Source organism: Amphibalanus amphitrite, unplaced genomic scaffold (assembly GCF_019059575.1).
Source record: "Amphibalanus amphitrite isolate SeventyFive unplaced genomic scaffold, NRLGWU_Aamphi_draft 000608F_arrow, whole genome shotgun sequence".
NCBI lineage: Eukaryota > Metazoa > Arthropoda > Thecostraca > Balanomorpha > Balanidae > Amphibalanus > Amphibalanus amphitrite.
The window spans coordinates 110,270-130,992 of record NW_024882102.1 but is presented as its reverse complement, the minus strand read 5'-3'; the positions used below and the strand labels follow the sequence as shown (position 1 = coordinate 130,992).

General features: G+C 46.2%; 1 protein-coding gene across 7 annotated transcripts in view; it reads left to right on the top strand.

Annotated features, from left to right (window-relative positions):
• LOC122363172 (alpha-1-macroglobulin-like) overlaps positions 1-19,925 on the top strand; it is a 52,072-nt gene extending 32,147 nt beyond the window's left edge. For 3 of the 7 annotated variants that reach the window (XM_043332125.1, XM_043332130.1, XM_043332128.1), the window contains exons 20-35: positions 11,727-11,811; positions 12,306-12,449; positions 12,880-13,076; positions 13,410-13,495; positions 13,908-14,020; positions 14,473-14,626; positions 15,117-15,254; positions 15,522-15,622; positions 15,790-15,936; positions 16,244-16,376; positions 16,808-16,962; positions 17,400-17,564; positions 17,957-18,040; positions 18,163-18,349; positions 18,852-19,024; positions 19,387-19,925. In XM_043332125.1, coding sequence (XP_043188060.1) covers positions 11,727-11,811; positions 12,306-12,449; positions 12,880-13,076; positions 13,410-13,495; positions 13,908-14,020; positions 14,473-14,626; positions 15,117-15,254; positions 15,522-15,622; positions 15,790-15,936; positions 16,244-16,376; positions 16,808-16,962; positions 17,400-17,564; positions 17,957-18,040; positions 18,163-18,349; positions 18,852-19,024; positions 19,387-19,413 — 2,089 coding nt within the window. In that variant the 3' untranslated portion in view covers positions 19,414-19,925. Of the gene's footprint in view, positions 1-6,583; positions 6,781-8,376; positions 8,580-10,610; positions 10,775-11,726; positions 11,812-12,305; positions 12,450-12,879; positions 13,077-13,409; positions 13,496-13,907; positions 14,021-14,472; positions 14,627-15,116; positions 15,255-15,521; positions 15,623-15,789; positions 15,937-16,243; positions 16,377-16,807; positions 16,963-17,399; positions 17,565-17,956; positions 18,041-18,162; positions 18,350-18,851; positions 19,025-19,386 lie in introns of all 7 variants that reach the window. The other 4 variants (XM_043332131.1, XM_043332126.1, XM_043332129.1 and 1 more) reach the window with 3 other exon arrangements.
• The last annotated feature ends 798 nt before the right edge of the window (positions 19,926-20,723 follow it).

Here is a 20,723-nt window from a genome sequence, read left to right as displayed (position 1 = left end):
GGCAAACCTGTATCGTTTCCATTTGTGCAGTGTCTAGTTATGAAGAATTGCTTGCCGATATATGACCTGCAGTGATCGACGTTCTGATTCAATAACTTGCCATAAGCCATTATTCTCAACCAAATTGCGCAGAGACGTTTGCAAAGTTGTCGAGGGGGGGGGGGACAAGAGCGATTTTAAATGAATTGCTCTCCATGCAGTGCAATAGGACTTAGGTTTAATTTTTCGAAAGTTGTGGAGCCGCCCCCGGTGTCCGGCCTGGCCAACTCTCTCAAGAACCGACAGCTAACGGAACACTGAAGTTTCACTACGACGATTTCCGCCAAAGTTATGAAGAAAAGCCAAGTGCAAGAATTACAAAACTTCTCTTGGTAATCAAAACTTAGGTTTGGCAAATTCCAAACCCTAAGTCACTACAACTGTGGATATAAATAAGCTGGTTATTGACGGCCAAGCTCTGGCCAATCTGAGGTTCAGACCTATCATCAAGTTCATGAGGCAGCTGCGGTTTGGGCGGCTCACGGGCTCCACTGCATAGGCTCAGACAGGTACTCTACAAAATGTCTTCTGTGTTCTTAGGTTCAGATCTATCGATAGCTATGTGCATGCTTCTGATTCGATTGATAACTGTAAACGGGCGCTGGAAGTGAAAGGTTCGCTTGATATACGAAAGGTGCATTGCAAGAAAGCACATTATTTCAGAAATACACTTTCATTTTATCTTGAGCGTTTTTGGAATGGGCGGGATGAATTCGTCATCAAACTAGTAAGGGATTTCGTTTGAAGACCACCGATATTTAATAATATGATGGTCTTCAAACGAATTCGCTGGCAAATTCGATGACTGGATTGGGCGGCGTAGGATCTGCTGGTCATCTGACTATGGGTTGATTAGGGCCTAGTTGGGCCCCTAGTTTTGACCTAGTTTGAGCTTCATTCGTTAAGTAGGAACAAGACGATGCATCTTTTGAACATCGTCACTAAACAAGCCTCCCTCGTTTTGACATTGTTTTTCGTTATTATTGTTACTAGGTACTTTGTTATCATACGCAGCATTAACGAGGACCTGCTTCCAAAACAAGGCAGAAACGCTCCAGCTATTTTTGGGACGTGGTAAAAACTAACCGACACCTGGTAACTGTCATCTGACGAACACAAAACAAGCCAGGGGCTCGCAGCGTGTGTCAAAAGTAGGATGCAAAACTAGTCTGTACCCCCGACATTTAGCGTTGAGAATCATTTGACGAGGGGCTAGTCAATATTTTTTACAGTGCAGAAGGAAGTGAAGACATAGATGAGAAAATATATATTATCAAAAATTTCAGTGATAAAAGTGGCAGTTACAATGTGTAAAATGCCAACAAGACATCCTTTACTGTGCACCTTTTATCAGAACATTTTCTTAATATTTCATTGGCATTCTTCTTGTATCAAAATGTCCTTTCAGTCGGTGCTTACTGCTTAGGGAACAACGCTAATCATAGGCATCTATTTACGAGTGCCTTCTATTTCTTCAATTTCCACGATACAGCGCGTTGCACTTGTGCAATTTTTTCATAATTCAGACATGTGGGCCATGCTTTTCAAACGTAGATGCGTTATGCATACTTGATATAGAAATGAAGACATTACAGTTGGCTCGCGGTAAGTGGTTGAAGTGAAGCAGTTCTGATGCAAAATGCTGGACACTGGACAGCCTGCCGACGGACCGGGATCAATGCCAAAGACGATGTTGGTTTATCTTCACGATAGCCGGACAATCCCTGGTGACTGAAACCCTCAGCCTGTGAATCGTCAGTTATTACTTTGACTGGTCGTGCGGTCCTGATGTCATCAGCGTCAGTACAACAGCCGCGCACTGACCAGTGCAGTAACCGTTGTACGTGTCAGACAACAAAGGTACAGGTAACTGTGTACCGATCGGCAGGAACTTGCACAATGTTCATTGACCTCATATGGAGGTGAGCATACGCATTACGCAATGCCGTAACTTTTATTCTTATGGTCAGTACAAAAGTAGTATCCATGTTTTAGTATAATCCTTTTTGTTTAGTGACACTCAGCTACCATAGTTGGCGGCATATGTCAATATATGACAACAAATGACATACCTGGCAGTGAAAATGCTTGCCAGGTGTCAGGCACCTGCTGGAACCTGGCAGCAGTGCATGGTTGCCTACTTCTTAGATAGGAAATCAAAGGAACCACGCCCTTCGGTCCTGAGTCTGTCTTCATGGCGAGCCCGTTTAGCGAGCTTCCTCTGAAGATGACGATATAGTTTTCCACTCCACATTCAATCTCTTACTACTGGGATGAACGGAGGAGATCTGAATCGCAAACAAATTGTGAATCGTTCTCCAATATGAATGAAAAATGCTGGCTGGCTGCTAATGCAAGTCTTCATCCATGCCCAGCTAACACATAGACCCACAAGACATAAATAAGCCCGTCCACAACCCCTGTTGGAATATCGAAATTGTGCAAGAGACCGCTGAATCCTCCTGTCCCTAACATCAAGTCTCAATTTTTGGTTTCACGAGTATAAATGCTCGCACGGATGATCGTTCCTTGAAATCAACAAGCTTGTCATCGATAGCATGTCATTCCTAACGTGGTTTTAGAAGATATGGTCTGCTAGTGTCCTGCAGATCAAAAGGTTCACTATTGTCATCGTCAAACAGTTGCAAAACCATATTCCTACGAGCGTTAGAAAAGTCGAGATGTATGAGGCATAAGGCCACTCATAGAGAGCTAGATGTTAGAAGATTGACAAGGATGAGAGGCGGCATAAGCGTACCAATATCGTTATGATATTTTAAGTCTGGAGCGGAATAGTCTGGAGCATCTGGCGCAAGAGGTGCGAACTTCACAAATTTATGCATCTTGTACCATCGTCATTTGCAATGACTCACAGGCCATTGCAATGCTTATCACCGGAAAAAAACTATGGTATTGGCACACCGCATGTTGCAGCGGCGAAAAATTCATAGAAAATATTGGAGTGCTATGCCCACTGTATCATATCTAGTATCCCCAAAAATAGGGGTCCATATCTTTGACCCTGAAATAGCTGCGATGTTTTGCAACATACTATGATATATGTTGAACATTTGTCTCACAGTATACCAAGTTTCTTTCCAAATAACTATTTTTTTGTGTTCTAAATGCTTAAATTTACACTTGCATCTCAAATTGACTTTCAGCAAAGGACAAACTGACCCTCTTCAAAATCACCTGGTGGGAAACTGAGATATCATTACTTAAAAATTTTGCCACCAGGTGGTTGCCAAGACGTACCACTTCTGATACTGCAGGGTTTTCAACAATTTTCACCTCTATGATTAGCAGGCGAATTTTCTGCAAATTGACTTACAGATATGATACCGGGGGCCCGGGCACTAGAGGGTTAAGGCACTCTTCATTCCGCGTTAACTTTTTCAAAAGGTTGTAAAAGAACACATTGTCAAGTTGTATATCTGCATCGAGGATGCCGGAGGGGCCGGGATATGCCAACCTTGCCCAAACCAAGCAAGATTTGGTCGGCCGGTTTTAACCCGCGCCCTGCTGGGGGGGGGGGTGTTTGAACACCCCCCCCCCCTGTGGTTTTTCGCGAATATCTCAAAAACGGCGGCGCGGAGCGCCGCCGTTTTTGGTACACCTTATCATACATCAATTCTACACATGTTGTGAAAATTTCAGACCAAGGTCATTCAAGGTCAGGTCACCAGGTCACTTTAAGTGACCTCACCTCATAAAAAGTTTCAATGTCTGTCATAGCTACACCGAGTGACCGATCGCTTTGAACCTTTCAGCGATTGCTAAGAGCAATAGCATGTACAAAATGTATATCTCAGAATTTTGATATCGATGACCTAAGGTCAGGTCAATTTTGCGACCTTCCCATTATAAGTCAATGGGAGAAAATTGAAATGCGCCTCTTTTGGACGAAAGACATTATAAACACTCCCAAACACTGAATTACAAGTGTTTTAGACACACTGAACATGGAAATGGTGTCCGTGACCCCTGTTTATGCCCTGAGGTCATCTTAGGTCACGAATGGTATCTAACAGTTTTTCGCAAATAACTTTTGATAGAGGCATGCTAGAGCGATGAAAACGCCTTAGATGTGTTCAGCTCGACGATACGGATCGACTGATATGCAACATTACCATTTCCGGTCAGGTCATGACCTTGACCTGAGGTCAAATTTTGGAGTTGACCTTTCAAGGTCAAGTTATAGTTCATTCGATGCGTCTTGACGAGAGGAACACGATGCCGGTAAAAGTAAGCTCGTACAAGGCTTGGGTCAAAAGTTATTGCAGAAAAACTGTTTCCGAAAAAATCGGCTATTTTTGCAGTTTTTGCCCCCTGCAGGCAAAACCGTTGACGTTAGGTCAAATCTGAGAGAATTACTCAGAAAGGGCGTTAATAGGGCTATCGAATGCGCTTTTCCGCGGCGCTGTAGCTCTATTGGTTCCCGAGTTATGTGTTGGGTTCTTGGAAATTGTCGACATTCGACCTGGAAATCGGCGAAATTTTGCCTTCAATGACCTCTGGTGACCTGACCTTTGACCTGACCAAAAAATTGACCGAAGTGATTTCCTCATTATTTTTGACGCTCTTTCGAACGCCGCCTTCCGCGTATCGCTACGTGGCCCAGGAGCCGAGTTAGAAGGGGGGGTGTTCAAACACCCCCCCCCCCAGCAGGGCGTGGAAATCCAGGACCCCCAGCTGGGCGCGGGTTAACAGAAATTGGCGAAACTTGCCAATGCTTCGCGAGACCCGACGGAACTCAAACCTAGACAGACTTAGAGAACTTGGCATGCCTGTTGGTAAGCGGCCAGTTGAAAATAGGATTGAAGCATACGTCTGACGCTGTCGAATATAGCGCACTACGCGTTGGGTTGGTACCTATCTATACTGTCTAGGTCTAGCCTAGGTGGAGGTCTTCATGTGGCTATGTGCTTAGCCCTGCGCGCTGAATGTGTCGTAGGTACTTAGGCACACCACTTAACCCGCGCCCTGCTGGGGGGGGGGTGTTTGAACACCCCCCCCCCTGTGGTTTTTCGCGAATATCTCAAAAACGGCGGCGCGGAGCGCCGCCGTTTTTGGTACACCTTATCATACATCAATTCTACACATGTTGTGAAAATTTCAGACCAAGGTCATTCAAGGTCAGGTCACCAGGTCACTTGAAGTGACCTCACCTCATAAAAACTTTCAATGTCTGTCATAGCTACACCGAGTGACCGATCGCTTTGAAACTTTCAGCGATTGCTAAGAGCAATAACATGTACAAAATGTATATCTCAGAATTTTGATATCAATGACCTAAGGTCAGGTCAATTTTGCGACCTCCCCATTATAAGTCAATGGGAGAAAATTGAAATGCGCCTCTTTTGGATGAAAGACATTATAAACACTCCCAAACACCGAATTACAAGTGGTTTAGACACACTGAACTTGAAAATGGTGTCCGTGACCCTTGTTTATGCCCTGAGGTCATCTTAGGTCACGAATGGTATCTAACAGTTTTTCGCAAATAACTTTTGATAGAGGCATGCTAGAGCGATGAAAACGCCTTAGATGTGTTCAGCTCGACGATACGGATCGACTGATATGCAACATGACCCTTTCCGGTCAGGTCATGACCTTGACCTGAGGTCAAATTTTCAAGTTGACCTTTCAAGGTCAAGTTATAGTTCATTCGATGCGTCATGACGAGAGGAACACGATGCCGGTAAAAGTAAGCTCGTACAAGGCTTGGGTCAAAAGTTATTGCAGAAAAACTGTTTTCAAAAAAATCGGTTATTTTTGCAGTTTTTGCCCCCTGCAGGCAAAACCGTTGACGTTAGGTCAAATCTGAGAGAATTACTCAGAAAGGGCGTTAATAGGGCTATCGAATGCGCTTTTCCGCGGCGCTGTAGCTCTATTGGTTCCCGAGTTATGCGTTGGCTTCTTGGAAATTTTCGACATTGGACCTGGAAATCGGCGAAATTTTGCCTTCAATGACCTCTGGTGACCTGACCTTTGACCTGACCAAAAAATTGACCGAAGTGATTTCGTCATTATTTTTTACGCTCTTTCGAACGCTGCCTTCTGCGTATCGCTACATGGCCCAGGAGCCGAGTTACAAGGGGGGGTGTTCAAACACCCCCCCAGCAGGGCGTGGAAATCCAGGACCCCCAGCAGGGCGCGGGTTAACCTACTTTGTTCACCATAAGCTGCATTGTGCTTGGAAGTATAAATCAAAGAGTTATATGAAGTTCAGTCATCAAATAAGTTATGATTTGCCCCAAGATTAAAATCGCCATTCGGCATCAACGGGGGCGAAGCATGAAAATACTAAAAAGTTATACGACCATCAGAGGTTATGTCATGTCATGCCCCACCCAAAACCCACAGGCCCGCAGCTTTGCCAGCTTATTCCCAACTCAAAATTCTGTCAGTTCTACTGAACTACTTTTGCATCCTACACAAATTTTCCCTGCGCGGAGTCGCGTACTACTCCTTCCTTTGACTCAACCTGCTAATCAGATATTTTATGCATAACGAAATCCAATCGATCCCAATGGCTCAGAGTTTCAGCAAGAAGCACAAATACCGCGGTGGCGCAGCCAGACTGCCAGCTCCTGTGATGGCCGTCGCCGGCGTGGAAATGGACAGCGATGTGGCTTATGATGAAGATAATGACGGTGTTTTTGCTGTGGAAGCTGAAAAAGATCAGGTCCGCGACTTCTTTCCTGAGGCGTTCCTCTTCAGCATTGAAACTCTTGAGTGAGTAATCAGGAATAAAAAGTTGAATTCATGTTGTTGTTCAGGCTGAAGTTGTTGATTAGACTGGCAGCTGCGCAGTGCTCTAAAGGCTGAAACAGACTCTTTCCGCAGTCAGAAAATTGCATGCAAGAGCCTATTCAAATACATTATGTCACGCTCACATTGATCGTACGCACCTCTAGCATGCGATTGATATGGGCAGAAGTGAAATGTAGGTATTTGAATAGGCTCTCGCACGCGATTTCCTGGCTGCGGGAAGAATCTGTTTCAGCCCAATATTCAAAGTTAATCATCCATTTGGTTTTACAAGTTGCATGATACAAATATAGGTCGATTGATTCATCGCATTAATTGCAAATCTATCAATTGACAGGTAAGAAGGCATTTCGAATGATTTTTTGTACCCGCTGCATGTGACCGCGGGCCTTTCTATGCGCATTCGGAATGCATATTTCGATTGAAAAAAGTCAACTACTAGCCGGCTGTATGTCAATAAAGCTACTTATATCCTTTGAGTACGGATAAAACAGAAGAATCCATCTGTGTTTTAGGACTTATTTTTAGCCCCTCACCATTAACTGTTTATTTATGTTAATAATTGAAATTTATGCCTGGGCTTAGATACCAACGACGTTTTCCATTTACCCATCGCTGGGTTCAGCACGCCATGGGTATACCTATCTAAAAGCGTCTAGTTTAATGGGGAAACAGATTTTACGCTGACTTAACACGATCTTTAACTGATTTTTAACATAAACTGTATTTTATTTGCTTTGCAAGAAGCTATAGCGGAGGGCCTCTGGGAAGGCTTCCGTTTTTGCGATGTCTAATATGTCGACTGATTTTGTGATTTTTTTATTCCAACTCAGTTGGTGGAAGGAAGGATACGCAGGGACTAAGCTTCGTTAAGTTTCATCTGACTTAATTAGGTAGTTTTTCTTCGCCTCTTACTAAAGCGGCTTATGTGGGTCTTCTTCGCTACCTATGCCTCTCGATTCTTCTATGAATGGCTTGGTTCTTTGGTTCTATGAGCAGATATCCTTCCACACATCACTGCTTCGCTTTCTCATCTGCATGTTTCGGTTCGGCTACTTTCGGTTTCAGTCCCTACACATACCTTCAAGGATCTGTTTGTGTCCGATAGGCCAAACTCCGTGTTGATTAGCTACTACGAAGAGATTGTCAGTCGGATAGTTGTGAATATTTAAAGGCGCTTAATTACTGCCGTGAAAGCGATTCAGTTCTTTTTGTTAACAGCCATCCATGAAGTTACATGTTAGGATGAAGATGCTTTGTTTTTGTCAACTTTGGCATGGCCATCGTTCAAAATCAAAATATAGCTGTAGCCTTTTCATTGCCGTTATTGCTCTAGCATCGTTCCGCAGTTGCTGTTTAGTCAATTTCGGTCTTTTTCCATATCTTTTCGTTTGCTTTCGCACCCGGCACACCTGCTTGGCACCTTCACACCGGCCTCTGCTTGCAACACGGTGCACTTTGTCTGCACTGCTCCACTGTCGTGAGCTCAGAGAGATCGTCCGTCTCTCCACTGCTCAAGGAGGCTTGACGCCCTTTGCTGAAAAATCTATCCACGTCCAGGCGTCTAGGGGCGGCGAAGAAGAGCTTCTCGACGACCTGGATTCGCCGGTACCGGCGTTGGCTTTCTCCAAAGAGTCTGCGGACGCTTCACGGTTCGCCGCAGAAGGTGGTGTCTCAGGTGGAGGAGGCGCCGCGCCGCCTCAAGAGGATCAGGTGCGCGACTTCTTCCCAGAGGCCTTCCTCTTCAGCATCGAGACACTAGAGTGAGTGCTGGACGTGCTGAAGACGATGCGTGTGATGTGAATCCCGGTACATGGTGTAGGATTCACTTTGCCCCAATTTATTTGAAAGGAAAGTAGACATGGCAAGCAGGATAGTGGAAGAGTTCAACGAGCAACGTGATTACATGGACTTGCACAGTAGGACGTAACCTAAAAAAAAAAATCCCGCGCAAGTATAGAATGGTCGTCCTCTGTTGATCCAATCACAAATTTGTAGGTGACATTGGAACGGAAGTGAGAGTGTGCCGAATACGTTAGCATCCTCAATTTTAAGGATAATCTAGCCTCAGGGATCCCGTAACAGTATAGCTTGTAGAGACACGCCAGCCTCACTGCACAAAGACAGAGCAACCTCTGGGTAAATAGCTGAATACAGAATTTCCGACGAAAACCACTTGGAAGGGCAACAGAAGATCACAGCACAAGCACAGGCGATAAAAATACGCGCAGAAGGGCCCTTAGTGGGTGCAGTTCCGAACAAGGCTCCAAGAAGATGACGATTGCTTCAGGTGATGCATTTCACCATGTCTGGCAAGGTTCGGTTCAGAAGACTTTCTTGGTACCGTTGACTTATGTATGGTGTGTCTGCCCTTATAATGTCTTCTGAACATTTCATTGTTTGGTTACGGAGGAATGACATGGCGTGAAGAGTTTCTATGTATTTGGTTCAAGATTCCGAGTAAGTGAATATGGCATTAAAGACTGAAATGGTGACTGCAACCACTCAAAAGTATATAGGTATACCTACTGCTGCCCACTCAGTCTTATGACATTTACCTTGCATTGGTCCTAGCCAGTTATAGCCTTTCATTATAGCGATTTGATGTTTGGAACAGGAAACTTGAGGGCATCCAGAAGTTGATATCAAAATAAACAGCCATCTTCTCCTTGATGCTTTAGAACAGAAACCTGCAGGGTTGGTGCTTGCCCTGTTTCGCCGAGCGATTCGGCGTTTCGCGCCTGCTGCTTTCTATCAATTCCGCCGTCGACTAAGTGACAAAGTGCTGACTGCTGGTGCTGTATGTCACATTACGCGCACATCAACGTCAATCCACCATGTGGAGTTGATATTGCTGACAAGGCCTTACCTTCAGCGTGCTCAGACCGAGCTTTATGATGGAGTCTGTTGACTGTTTGCAGCACCAGTGGATCATCGCATCGCCGGATGAACTGTCCAACACATTTTCATGTTCGGTCATTCAGTAAACATTCGCAATGAGTAGGTGTTGCTCGTCTGTCCGGCTCTCCGAGTACAAGTTTATAGGTTGTATGGAAATACCGCTTTGTAAATAGATGATTGCATACTAAACCCCGTCTTAACTCTAACCCTAACCGTGACAGCAAGACGGGCGATTTCATATTCCAATATCTTGCTCAACATTCATTGACCGACTACCGTGAGCTTGTCTCTTTTCGTCTTCGTGCTATACCGAAGGTGGTGGGTGCACGCTGTCACTTACTCACTGTCCGCTCTGGCGGTCCTCTTTTCGCCGGCGTCTGATGATGACCTTCACGTCCAGTTCAGCTTCCTGTACGCCATCCGAACCTTACCACAATCGCAGCCACGTCGTCTTCCATTCTGGGCCAATGGGAGCTGTTTTGTTGTCCAAGTTGCGGCGTTGTGTAGTGTTTAATTTTGTTAAATTTCTTAAGAGCAATTGTTTGTTGATAATGTGTAAAGTGTCAAGTCTCTGTTATTCCTGGGATGCTTTTATATGAGTCTTCTTCTTCAATGTCAAAAATATAGTCTCTATTCAGCAGTGTTGCACATTTGTAAATAATTCGGAATGGCAACTGCGCCTAATTGTTGCTCCATTCGCACTGCCTTCATTGGCCTTGCCGTCATTTCTGTGGCCATACGAGAGGACTCCGATTCTGGCTGTCGGCTCCGCGCGACCGGCTTAGCCGGACCTCTCGTTGACGCATCGCCTCGTGGTCGTCCACCGAGCCGTGGCGTTGAGTCGTTCGTGTTCTCCGGTCCTCGCTGATGTTGCGCGCGCACACGTTTGGCAGCAATCTGTGGCGTTTGCCGCTGCTCCGCCCGCACCAGAGCAGGCGTTCTTGGCCGCTAGTCCGGCCGACGTGGCATCTGCCGCTGGGGGCGGAGCGCCGCCTCAAGAAGATCAGGTGCGCGACTTCTTCCCAGAGGCCTTCCTGTTCAGCATCGAGACGCTAGAGTGAGTGGTGGACCTGTCGAAGACGATGACAACACTAAGAACGATGTTTCATAGTGGAGGGCAGGCAGGGATGTACGAACGTAATTATAGTCCGAGAATCGTCAGGAACATAACCCTATAAATGTACGATCAGTGCACTATGCAGGGACAGAGTTAACCAGCTTAGGTGTTACCAGATAGAGTACTGGATGTTAGACCAACGCTGCGCCAACCTCTGGGCGACTAAGAGTTGTCTCCCAAGAGTCGTTATCTAGCCTTCCCATAGGCTCTGTTCCTCTTTAGGACAGCCGCTGCTATCTGTTATGTCTCAGTGCTGACTTTGTTCCGGTGAAATTTGTGTTTCTTATCATGCCGAATGGGCATCAGCCTACAAACGCGTTCATGTTCAGCAACGTAGTAACAGTGGGCCTTTACACCTGAGTTTGTGTTGTTTGTAATATGTGTGCCATAGGTGGAGAATTGTGACCAGCTGGGGGTGCTCGGGCGCAGCAAATCCGCCGCCACCTAGCGGTGACCTTGACCCGCGCCGCCCGGCCGCGGCTCCAAAGCCAAGCCGGCGTGGAATTGGGAGAGCTCGAGCACCCCCAGTCCAGCACAATTCTCCACCCGTGATGTGTGCTCATCACCCTTTTCTTCTAGTGTTCTCAAATGCCGTTTCATGTCTCCCATATCTATAGTATGTCTCAAACCAGCGTTCCTCACCTTTGTCCGTATGAGTGATTGTTACCTTGATTTTTTATGATTTTTCCTCATCTTCTTTGGTATGAGTGTTGCTCTTCTTTTTTCTAGTGTGGATGTTTCCACCTTGTGTCCTACAAATTTGCCTCCAGTCTCTGCCTTCCTTGTCAATACATGTGTGATCCTCTCTTGTGCCTTGCCCTGATATGGGCGTCCTTCACCTACCCTGTAACGTCGCGGTATGAGTAGCCCTCCCCCGTGTCTACGCTGCCAGTGCGGAGGGTGTGAAGACTATCACCTCCGAGATGCCCGACACCATCACCTCCTGGGTCGGATCAGCCATCTGCACCAACAGCAAGGTCAGTGACAGGGGGTCCGATCAGCCATCTGCACCAACAGCAAGGTCAGTGACAGGTGGATGGATCAGCCATCTGCACCAACAGCAAGGTCAGTGACAGGTGGATGGATCAGCCATCTGCACCAACAGCAAAGTCAGTGACAGGTGGTCGGATCAGCCATCTGCACCAACAGCAAGGTCAGTGACAGGTGGATGGCATACGTGAAGCCTTGGTCGTGAAGTGTTGTTAGTCCGGCTCAACTTCTAAGTGATGGGCCAGGGAGCACAGAATAGAGATCGTTTCTCTGAGCCATCCTGGTTTGCCAAGTACTAGATAGGGCTCATTACAACGAAACTAAACACGCGTTTACTTGTTGTATTTTACTCATTCTCGGGATCTTAACTGATAAGACGCTTACGTTGAGGGGTACCTCTGCGCCCAGTACAGTGCACCAAGTTATGGATAACTTTTTTCCGATGATGGGAAGTTTTGACTTCACCTTGGATGACTCGCAGGACGGATTCGGCATCTCTAACAAGACCAGCATCACCACCTTCAAGCCGTTCTTCACGGAGGTGTCTCTGCCGTACTCGATGAAGCGTGGTGAGATCCTGAACATGTCTGTCAGCGTCTTCAACTTCCTCGACTCGAGTCTCTCGGTAAGCTTGCGTCAATTTGGCCTTCCTGCTTGATGCCCAAATGTGAGATGGGCTAGATCTCACTTGGGAAGCTGATTAAGTGGGGCAATCAGCTGGGTCTAAGCAGCTTAATGTCCCTTCTCACAGTCACATATAAGCTTAGCGATGAAAGTCTCTAACCTTCGACTGTTGCTTTGTACCCCCTCGGAAGATGCATGTGTATACTGTATAATCTACTACCTGTGGCTCTAAGTCTCGTAAGTCTCGCGATGTACGTTCTGAGCGGTTATGACATTCAATACACATCTGTTTGTCCCTTACCTGAAGATATTCTTTCACATCTCAGCTTGCGGTCCATCTCTGTGACAGTGCTTCATTATCCGGGTGTTCGTTTGGTACTTTCGTATCTGCAGATGAAGAGTTCCGCTCACTTCATGTCCACTCTTTCCAGGTTTACCTCGAAGTTGGTGCCTCTGACCAGTATGAGATTAGCGGAGAGGTCGCCATGGGTCTCTGCATTGCGGCCGGTCGCACTGAGGTCAGGTCGTTCCCGGTCAACTTCCTGGGTCTGGGCGAGGTCAACATCACAGTCACGGCCAGGGCACAGGACGGATACTGCGACGAAGGCAACACCATCGCGCCGGGCAGGTCAGCTATTGGCTACAGCTACTTTAGCTCCTGGTGGCTCTATGTCGGGCAGGCCATCAACGGATGCAGTTCATAGGCGTTAGGAAGGGCCGGTTGGCAGTCAGTCGTTATTGTCAGTTCTTAGTCATGTGGCGTGAAATACGTCGCCTGTTGATACTGACCACTGGGTCACTCGGTTACATATTGCCTCTTTTACTGGACAAGATTCTTGCAGCTTTTGAAATTAAATAAGAATTAGGTAAATAAGAATAAAAATTATTTCTAGTCTAACAGCGAAGAATGAAAAGATTATCTGTCATCACGCTCACTTCTGACGCATTTTCTGTACCGCAGTGACACCGTCATCCGACCAATTGTCGTCAAACCAGAGGGATTCCCTCAAGAAGTGACCCACTCTCGCTTCATCTGTCTCGACAAGGGTAAGAATTCTGATTGCACATACTCTATACTCTCTTTATACTCTCTTTATAGGTACTCTCATACTCTCTTTATTCTTACAATCACTCGTGTATTATTTTAGGGAGCTTAATATGTTGGGAAATATTGTTGACGAAGAGTAAAGGTGAAAGCGTATGGTGTAGAAGTTAGTAATGCCCGGATATCTGAAACACGTTGGGCTTATCTGAATCCGGCAAATGCGGTGGTGTGGTCAAAATGTCTTGCTGGTGTCGCAGGGCCAAGCACCAGTTATAAACCTCAAGTCGTCAACGTGCACTTTACGCACTAAACACGGAATCAAGTCCATAAGCGCTTACTATATACAGGTCCCACATAATCCCGCACTCTCTCTGTTGCCGCATAATGCTGATTCAGTTATGTTTTCGTACGCAGATGACGACCACCACACGGAGACGGTGAACCTGCCGGTGCCGGAAGGTCTGGTGCCCGACTCTCAGCGCGCCTACTTCTCCGTCATCGGAGATCTTCTGGGACCGACCTTCCAGGTAGGACGACACACGGGAGGTGGCAAGGCTATGGTGGGCCGGGTAGTTAAGTTGTTTACAATGTTGTAATGATCCTTTAACGGGGCTGTGGTAGATCGTGAACAAGGCTGTGGAGTGTGGGGTGTTACATCATGGATGTCTAGGATTACCAGGGTCCTTTCACTTTGACTAAGTTCAATTTCCCAGCCGCTGTCCTTTTTCCTCACGAACATAGATTTTACCTTCCACCTTTTTGCATTTTCTGAACCTGTCCGTGAGAATTGTCAATCGGCGCAGTTTATTTGCATGACAAATAACTCCATCAGAATAACTTCATCGCCATTTCTTTCAAAGAAATAGGAACGCAGGGACCCAAATGATCACCCTCCGCACCATAGCATTCCATGAAGCTGCGTCATCGTACACCTCTTTCTCGGACGGTTGCATTAACCTGTGTCTGTAACTACCTCCAGGGTCTTGAGGGAGGTCTCATTAGCTCGCCTACCGGTGCCGGTGAGCCCAACATGATCACTCTGGTGCCCAATATCTACATCCGTCGCTACCTGGAGACAACTGGTCAGCTCAACGAGCGTCAGAAGCGACAGCTAGAACACAACATGAAGAGCGGTGAGAAAGGAAGATGAGATCTTATGCCTGTGAAGTGAAGGGACATAAGAGCGAGGACGGTAGATCTTAAGGAGGATGTGAGGACATCGGGCTCGGGAGATGGGGGAGGAGTGAGCGCGTTAAGGGAATCTTAAGAAGTAAAAACACTGGATGGGATACTCTCCTAATGACGTGTTGGAAGAAGGATTAAACTCTTGAATCAGTTAGGACGATCCATGCTTTAATAAATGTGAGTCGGATAATAATAATAATAATAATAATAATAATAATAATAATAATAATAATAATAATATAATAATAATAATAATAATAATAATAATAAGTGCAGTGAGTCGGATAATGGATAGCCTGTTCGGGAAATTCAGGAGCGACGTGATCTAATTCGTCGCACCGACAGGTCCGTATTGTTGTTAGCGAGTACCCGCAAGGGTGCGATGGTCATTGCCGGTTTAGCGGACCCATTTACAGTCCCATCACTCTTCTGTTACAGGTTACCAGCGCCAGTTGCGCTTCAGGCGGTACGATGGTTCGTTCTCGTCATACGGAAATGAGGACCCTCAGGGCTCCATGTGGCTCACTGCCTTTGTTGTCAAGGCCTTCCGCGAGGCGTCCGAGTACATCGAAATCGGTCAGTTCTTGAAAATGTGTGCAAGAAAGTGTCGTGAATTTTGCGGTGCTTGCACGCAATGATTTGGGATAGCACTTTTTTCGTAATGGATGCTTACTAAGACTGAATCGATATCAAGGTGGTACCCTTGCGGTAGCGTCAAGCTGTTATGGTGCGGTAACAAAGCAGTTGTTGGACCAGCAAACTTGTATTAAAATTCATTGGTAATAATTTGCAGCAAAATCAATATTAGTTTTCTAACAACACTATTTTCTACCTTATTTCTAGATGAGACTATTATTAACAAGGCTAAGGACTGGATTCTGAGCAAACAGAACACCACTGGCTGTTTCCCGAGGTTCGGCGAGCTTATTCACAAGGAGCTGAAGGTAAAGTTCCATTCTCTTCTTACTTAACGTTTGAGTTCATCATTACGTTTTGCTTAGAAATTGATTTCCAATTTCTTACATCATGTCTATGTAATTTAAGTTTGAAGGTTGTAATAAGAATGGTCCTTTGAATGTGTCAGAGTTGATCATCAAGTTGTCGCACTCAGGGTGGCACCGAGCGAGGCGGTGAAGCGGCCCTCACGGCCTTCGTCATGCTGGCTCTGAAGGACATCGCAACCACTAATGAGCTGGCCAGCGGCTTCGCCTGCCTAGAGGATGGTCTTCTGCTCCCCAACAAGACACTGTATTCGGAGGTGAGTGTTCAACGCCGTCAGCGAGCAGCGCACTATGTGGGATCCAGTTGAATAAAGTGGCACAATGATTTTATTGATTCTTATAGTGGGCATTATCGTAGAGATAAATAGTGAACTGTTGAAAATGGCTGCATTTCGGCGACGCTTGGGGAGCGAAGCCTTAAATTTAGGGACTACATACATGTGTATGATTCAAACACATGAAGTATTCCTTTTGTTTATTTCTTTTTCTCATAACTCGATATATCTTTCCAACATGATAATCCAAAGGGACCGTTACGCAATATCTCCCCTGTTTTTTTTTCAGATTCTTTTGGCGTACACATACTTGAATATGGGCCAAGATGTCAAGGGAGAGAGGCTGGTGAACAAGCTGATGTCGAAGGCCAAACGCGAGGGAGATGACATCCTGTTCTGGGAGGGCGACCGTGATTCTCTATGTGAGTTCAGCTCAAATCAGTAAAATGACGGATGGTGAGAGAGACCGGTTTGGTTGCTGCTGAAGCAGTCCTGCCGTTTGTCTCATTATGTGGAAAGTATAATGACACGCAGTGATGAATGCTACGAACGGTGTTCAGAATCAGCCCCAACTTGCTCATCGAGCATACACAACAGCACCATGTGAAACTGTGGAAGCGCCACGCGATTCTACACATTCATGCCAAATAACTACGTAAACTTAGCTAGTCTAGTCCAGCAAAGTCTACGTAAACTTAGCTAGTCTAGTCCAGCAAAGTCATCGGTCAGTTTCTTACGTCCTTTTTTGTTTCCACGATGGGGAGACGCACCCATCGCTTGTCTTTGGCTTTGTATTTCGCGCCACCCGACCTCGAGACTGCTGCTCAACACTGACGCCGTTTTACGTCTGTAGTCGGTGGAAGCCGAGCCGTGGACGTCGAAATGACTGCCTACATGGCTCTCTCGCTGATGCACATCTCCGGAAAGGGGAACATGGAGGAAGCAGCGCGCGCCATTCGCTGGATCAACACGCAGAGGAACAGTAACGGAGGCTTCAAATCCACTCAGGTTAGTGATGGCTCAGGCTCAGGATATGTGCATTATTCACATCTGGTGCCATTTTCAGGTGTTTGTGGATTATTTCTTTCGAGTAGTACTCCCCAAATGTAAAATGATCCAACTGCAAATGCCAAATGAAACTCGGTGAAATGGAACGTCTTCGAATGCATAACTTTCTTTGAGTATGTTATCTGGTTATATCACGACTTGAGATGTCAGGATCTTTTCCTCAAACGCGAGGACATGGAGATCTTACTGGATCGCAGGGATTCCGACTTGAAGCTACCAATGTTGACATTTTCCTGCTGACTTGTCACCTCTGACGGCATGCCTCAGGCAGCGGGAGAATGCGCCCTAGAAAAAATTGCATTCTCCCACTGCTTTACAATCCTGGCCTACCTTCTAAAGTGCCATCATTCACGTCCCGCCTCTTTCTGCGCTTGCAGGACACCATTGTTGCTGTGGAAGCTCTGTCAGAGTTCGCGTCTCGCACGTTCGCCTCTGATCTGGCCACGAGTGTGTCTGTGACTGCTGGAGGAGAGACTGTTCAGCGGATGGTGGATGGAGACAACAGACTGCTGTATCAGGAGTCCAAGGTGCCAGACCTGACGGTAAGTGCAGACTGCGGAGACGGAGCTTGCAGCAGTAGTCCAAGGTGTCAGGTCTGCGCTCACGATATCTTGAATGGAATACAAGACGCCCCCATGATACTGGCGCGTACATCTCAGGTTATTTACCCCTCCACCATTCCAGAATTTTTCGTGAGGCAGTCCCGTTATAAAATGTCTGATATAGAATAAGGATCAACTTGGCATTCCAAAAGATATGAAATTGAGGCTTCACGAAAGGGAAACTAGGCATCGCTTAGATAAATTCGATCATTCGGCTTCTTTCAAGCATTGTTTGACTGCCCTAAGGTCGCAAAGTCGATAAACATTTTCTTCTAAAAATGTACCCCATGTGTTTGACCGGCTGCTAAGACGTGTGTGCCTTTGTATTTCAGCTGCCTGGCACCATGAACTTTGATGTCAGTCCGCCTGGCTGCGTGGTCTACCAGAGTATCTTCCGATTCAGCAGCACTCTAGAGGTACGGAGTTTGTGCTGCTCTCAGAGCCACTCCTTGCTGGTGCCACTGCCTGCGTTCGTTAATGTTGATGATGGTATGGCGCTGATGTACTGTTTCATGACACCGCCCTCACGGTTTCCCAGGTGCCCGACCCTGCCTTCTCTCTCGGTGTGGCTGCCAAGAAGCGAGGTCGTACCGGCTACGAGCTGGAAGTATGCACCAGCTTCCTCCGAAACTCTGGCGCCGTGGACCGCGCCATTCTGGAAATGGAACTGCCCTCTGGCTATGTTGCTGTGGACAGCACCCTGAGGGACCTGCGCAGAGGCTCAGGTGGGCTTTCATAGGACATATAATAGACAGACACAGAAGTTCAAGAAATGGTCACTCTGTAGGAGAGAGTACGAAAAAGTCGGAATGCATCTCAAGCGATGTCAGAACAGGACATGCCGACATAGGTCACACATATCTGTTGGTCTCTGAATTGCATTGGCTTGTGTCTACTATATTGCTTTCCTTATAGTTTTAGGTGTCTTCGTTTGGTAAAATAAACATCTAAAAATTTGCGGGATGTATATCATGTTACATGTAATTGTAATGTAATTGTACTGAATCGAAACGATCAGTGGGTTGGCATTATTACGAAACATTTGGAATTTCCAACGGTTTCGTTTTTCACAAAAAGTCTTAAAATATAATATAGCACGCCATAACTCGACTTCAGCTGTTTGGGAGTTACAGAGCTAACACGCTGTTAAATGAAAAATAACGTGTTCGGTTGACATTGGTCTCTAACAACTAGATCCTAGACTAAACTTTTGCCTATCTTTTACAGCTGTTCGCAGCTATGAGATCAAGGAAGGTAAAGTGATCTTCACACTGCAAGGAGTGGCCGAAGATAAGACCTGTCTGGAGTTCCGCATTATTCAGGAGAACGAAGTTGAGCAGCTGAAACCGTCCATTGTGAAGGTGCACGACTTCTACCGTCCCGAGGAGAGGAACATTCAGGTGAGCACGCTGGGAGTTACAGAGCTTTTCTACCAGATTGGGTAGCGTGACCCTGGTAGCCTGTTTAGTTGGTGTAAGCTGAGATATAACTGTAGATACGATGGAAATATCAGATGAAATAGCCTTTATACATGTTTCTAACCTACATTGTGTTATAAAGTACCCTCTCTAGAAACACGTCAAAAGATATGCGTTAAAGAATTGACGTTTTTATGTGAGGTTAAATACTACAAAGCAAACATGAGTATGTTAACACATTAACAGTAGGTATCACAACAAATGTAATAAATCATGCATCTGTGCTATCACACCAGTGTTACCTTTCCCAAAACTCACAGATGACATGTCTCCCATGTTTTCAGGAGTACGAGCTGACTCCCGCTGCTTAGAAAACTCCATCGATCTCTGCACGTCGTCTACGGCCCGTAGCACAGCTCTGACGGCCCGAGCAGATCATACGGCCCGTACTGTATGCTTACGGCCTGTGCCGTAAGGCGGCGCGGACCGCGGTAGCGGACGTCAAATCGTAGCTGTGAAGGCATTGGCATTTCCCGTATGACCATAGGGGCTTGATTTTCGAATAGCTTGCTAGATCGACTTTCTGTGTATGTATCCATTGGTGGTTGGCTGAAAAGGGGCACGCACCGCCGTTTAGTGATGCTGCTTGATATTAAAATGCTTCGAACGTATATTTAGGCAGCGAATCAGTTCTGTTTGTACGCCATAGTCCATGCTTATGGTGCTTCGTTTGTCAAAGACCAAGTCAAGTGACACCCTGTTCAGGATGTTCTCAGCATAAGATTGAGAACAATGTATGTCCATCATCAGTGGCTTTGAAAAGGGTAATTCAGTACTTGTGACCTTACGTGCTGCTTTTAAAAAATACACTTTTACCGTGGTAGTTTGGGTTTGGAATTGATGTCGATGATACCGTTGCCAAGTCATGCAATTTGTAAGAACCGGTAAGACGCCTTTTGGGGCGATAAAAGAGCGAGTGGAAGATTGAGCCCTGGGAGTGCTTCTCCTGCACGTGCGTACGTGCAAACTGGGCCCAAACATAGTTTTTTTCCGGCATTCTCCTCACCGATCGCTAAGGGTGCACCAAATTTGAGCGCAATCGGTCCAGCCGTTCTCAAGATGTATGTTAAACTGGCACCTTGCGCGTGCGCACGTGCAAACTGGGTTCAAACTGACTTCTGCCGGGCACCCTACTCGCTGGTCCCTAATCGTGCGCCAAATTTGAACACAATTGGTCCGGCCGTTCACGAGATCTGGAAGTCATCCCCTACACGTGCGCAATTGCAGTAGCACCCCAACCGTGATATATGGATATGCATTCCCCGTTGGGTGCCTACCCACATTCCCATGTCAAGCTTGTCCCCCATTGCAATAACTCAGCAATTACCGGGGCGATTGCTCTGAAACTTAGCTGGTTCTCAGAAAGTCAGAATCTGTCTCAGAGGCAGTACCAAAAGAACGTTTAGCATTGTAGGACAACGTGATTGATTCAATGGAATTCCACTGCTGTTTTCTGAAGTGATTTTCTAGCTTAGGTTATCAGTGTAGAAGGGTCTGCAATGTGCAATTTCACACATCACTCCTAACTTCGTGCCTTGTTCAGCAAAAGAAGTGGCTTCTATGCCGGGAAATGCCTGGCTGTGTAATTAACCAGAAAGGTTGCAGTAAACTCTGAAGACTA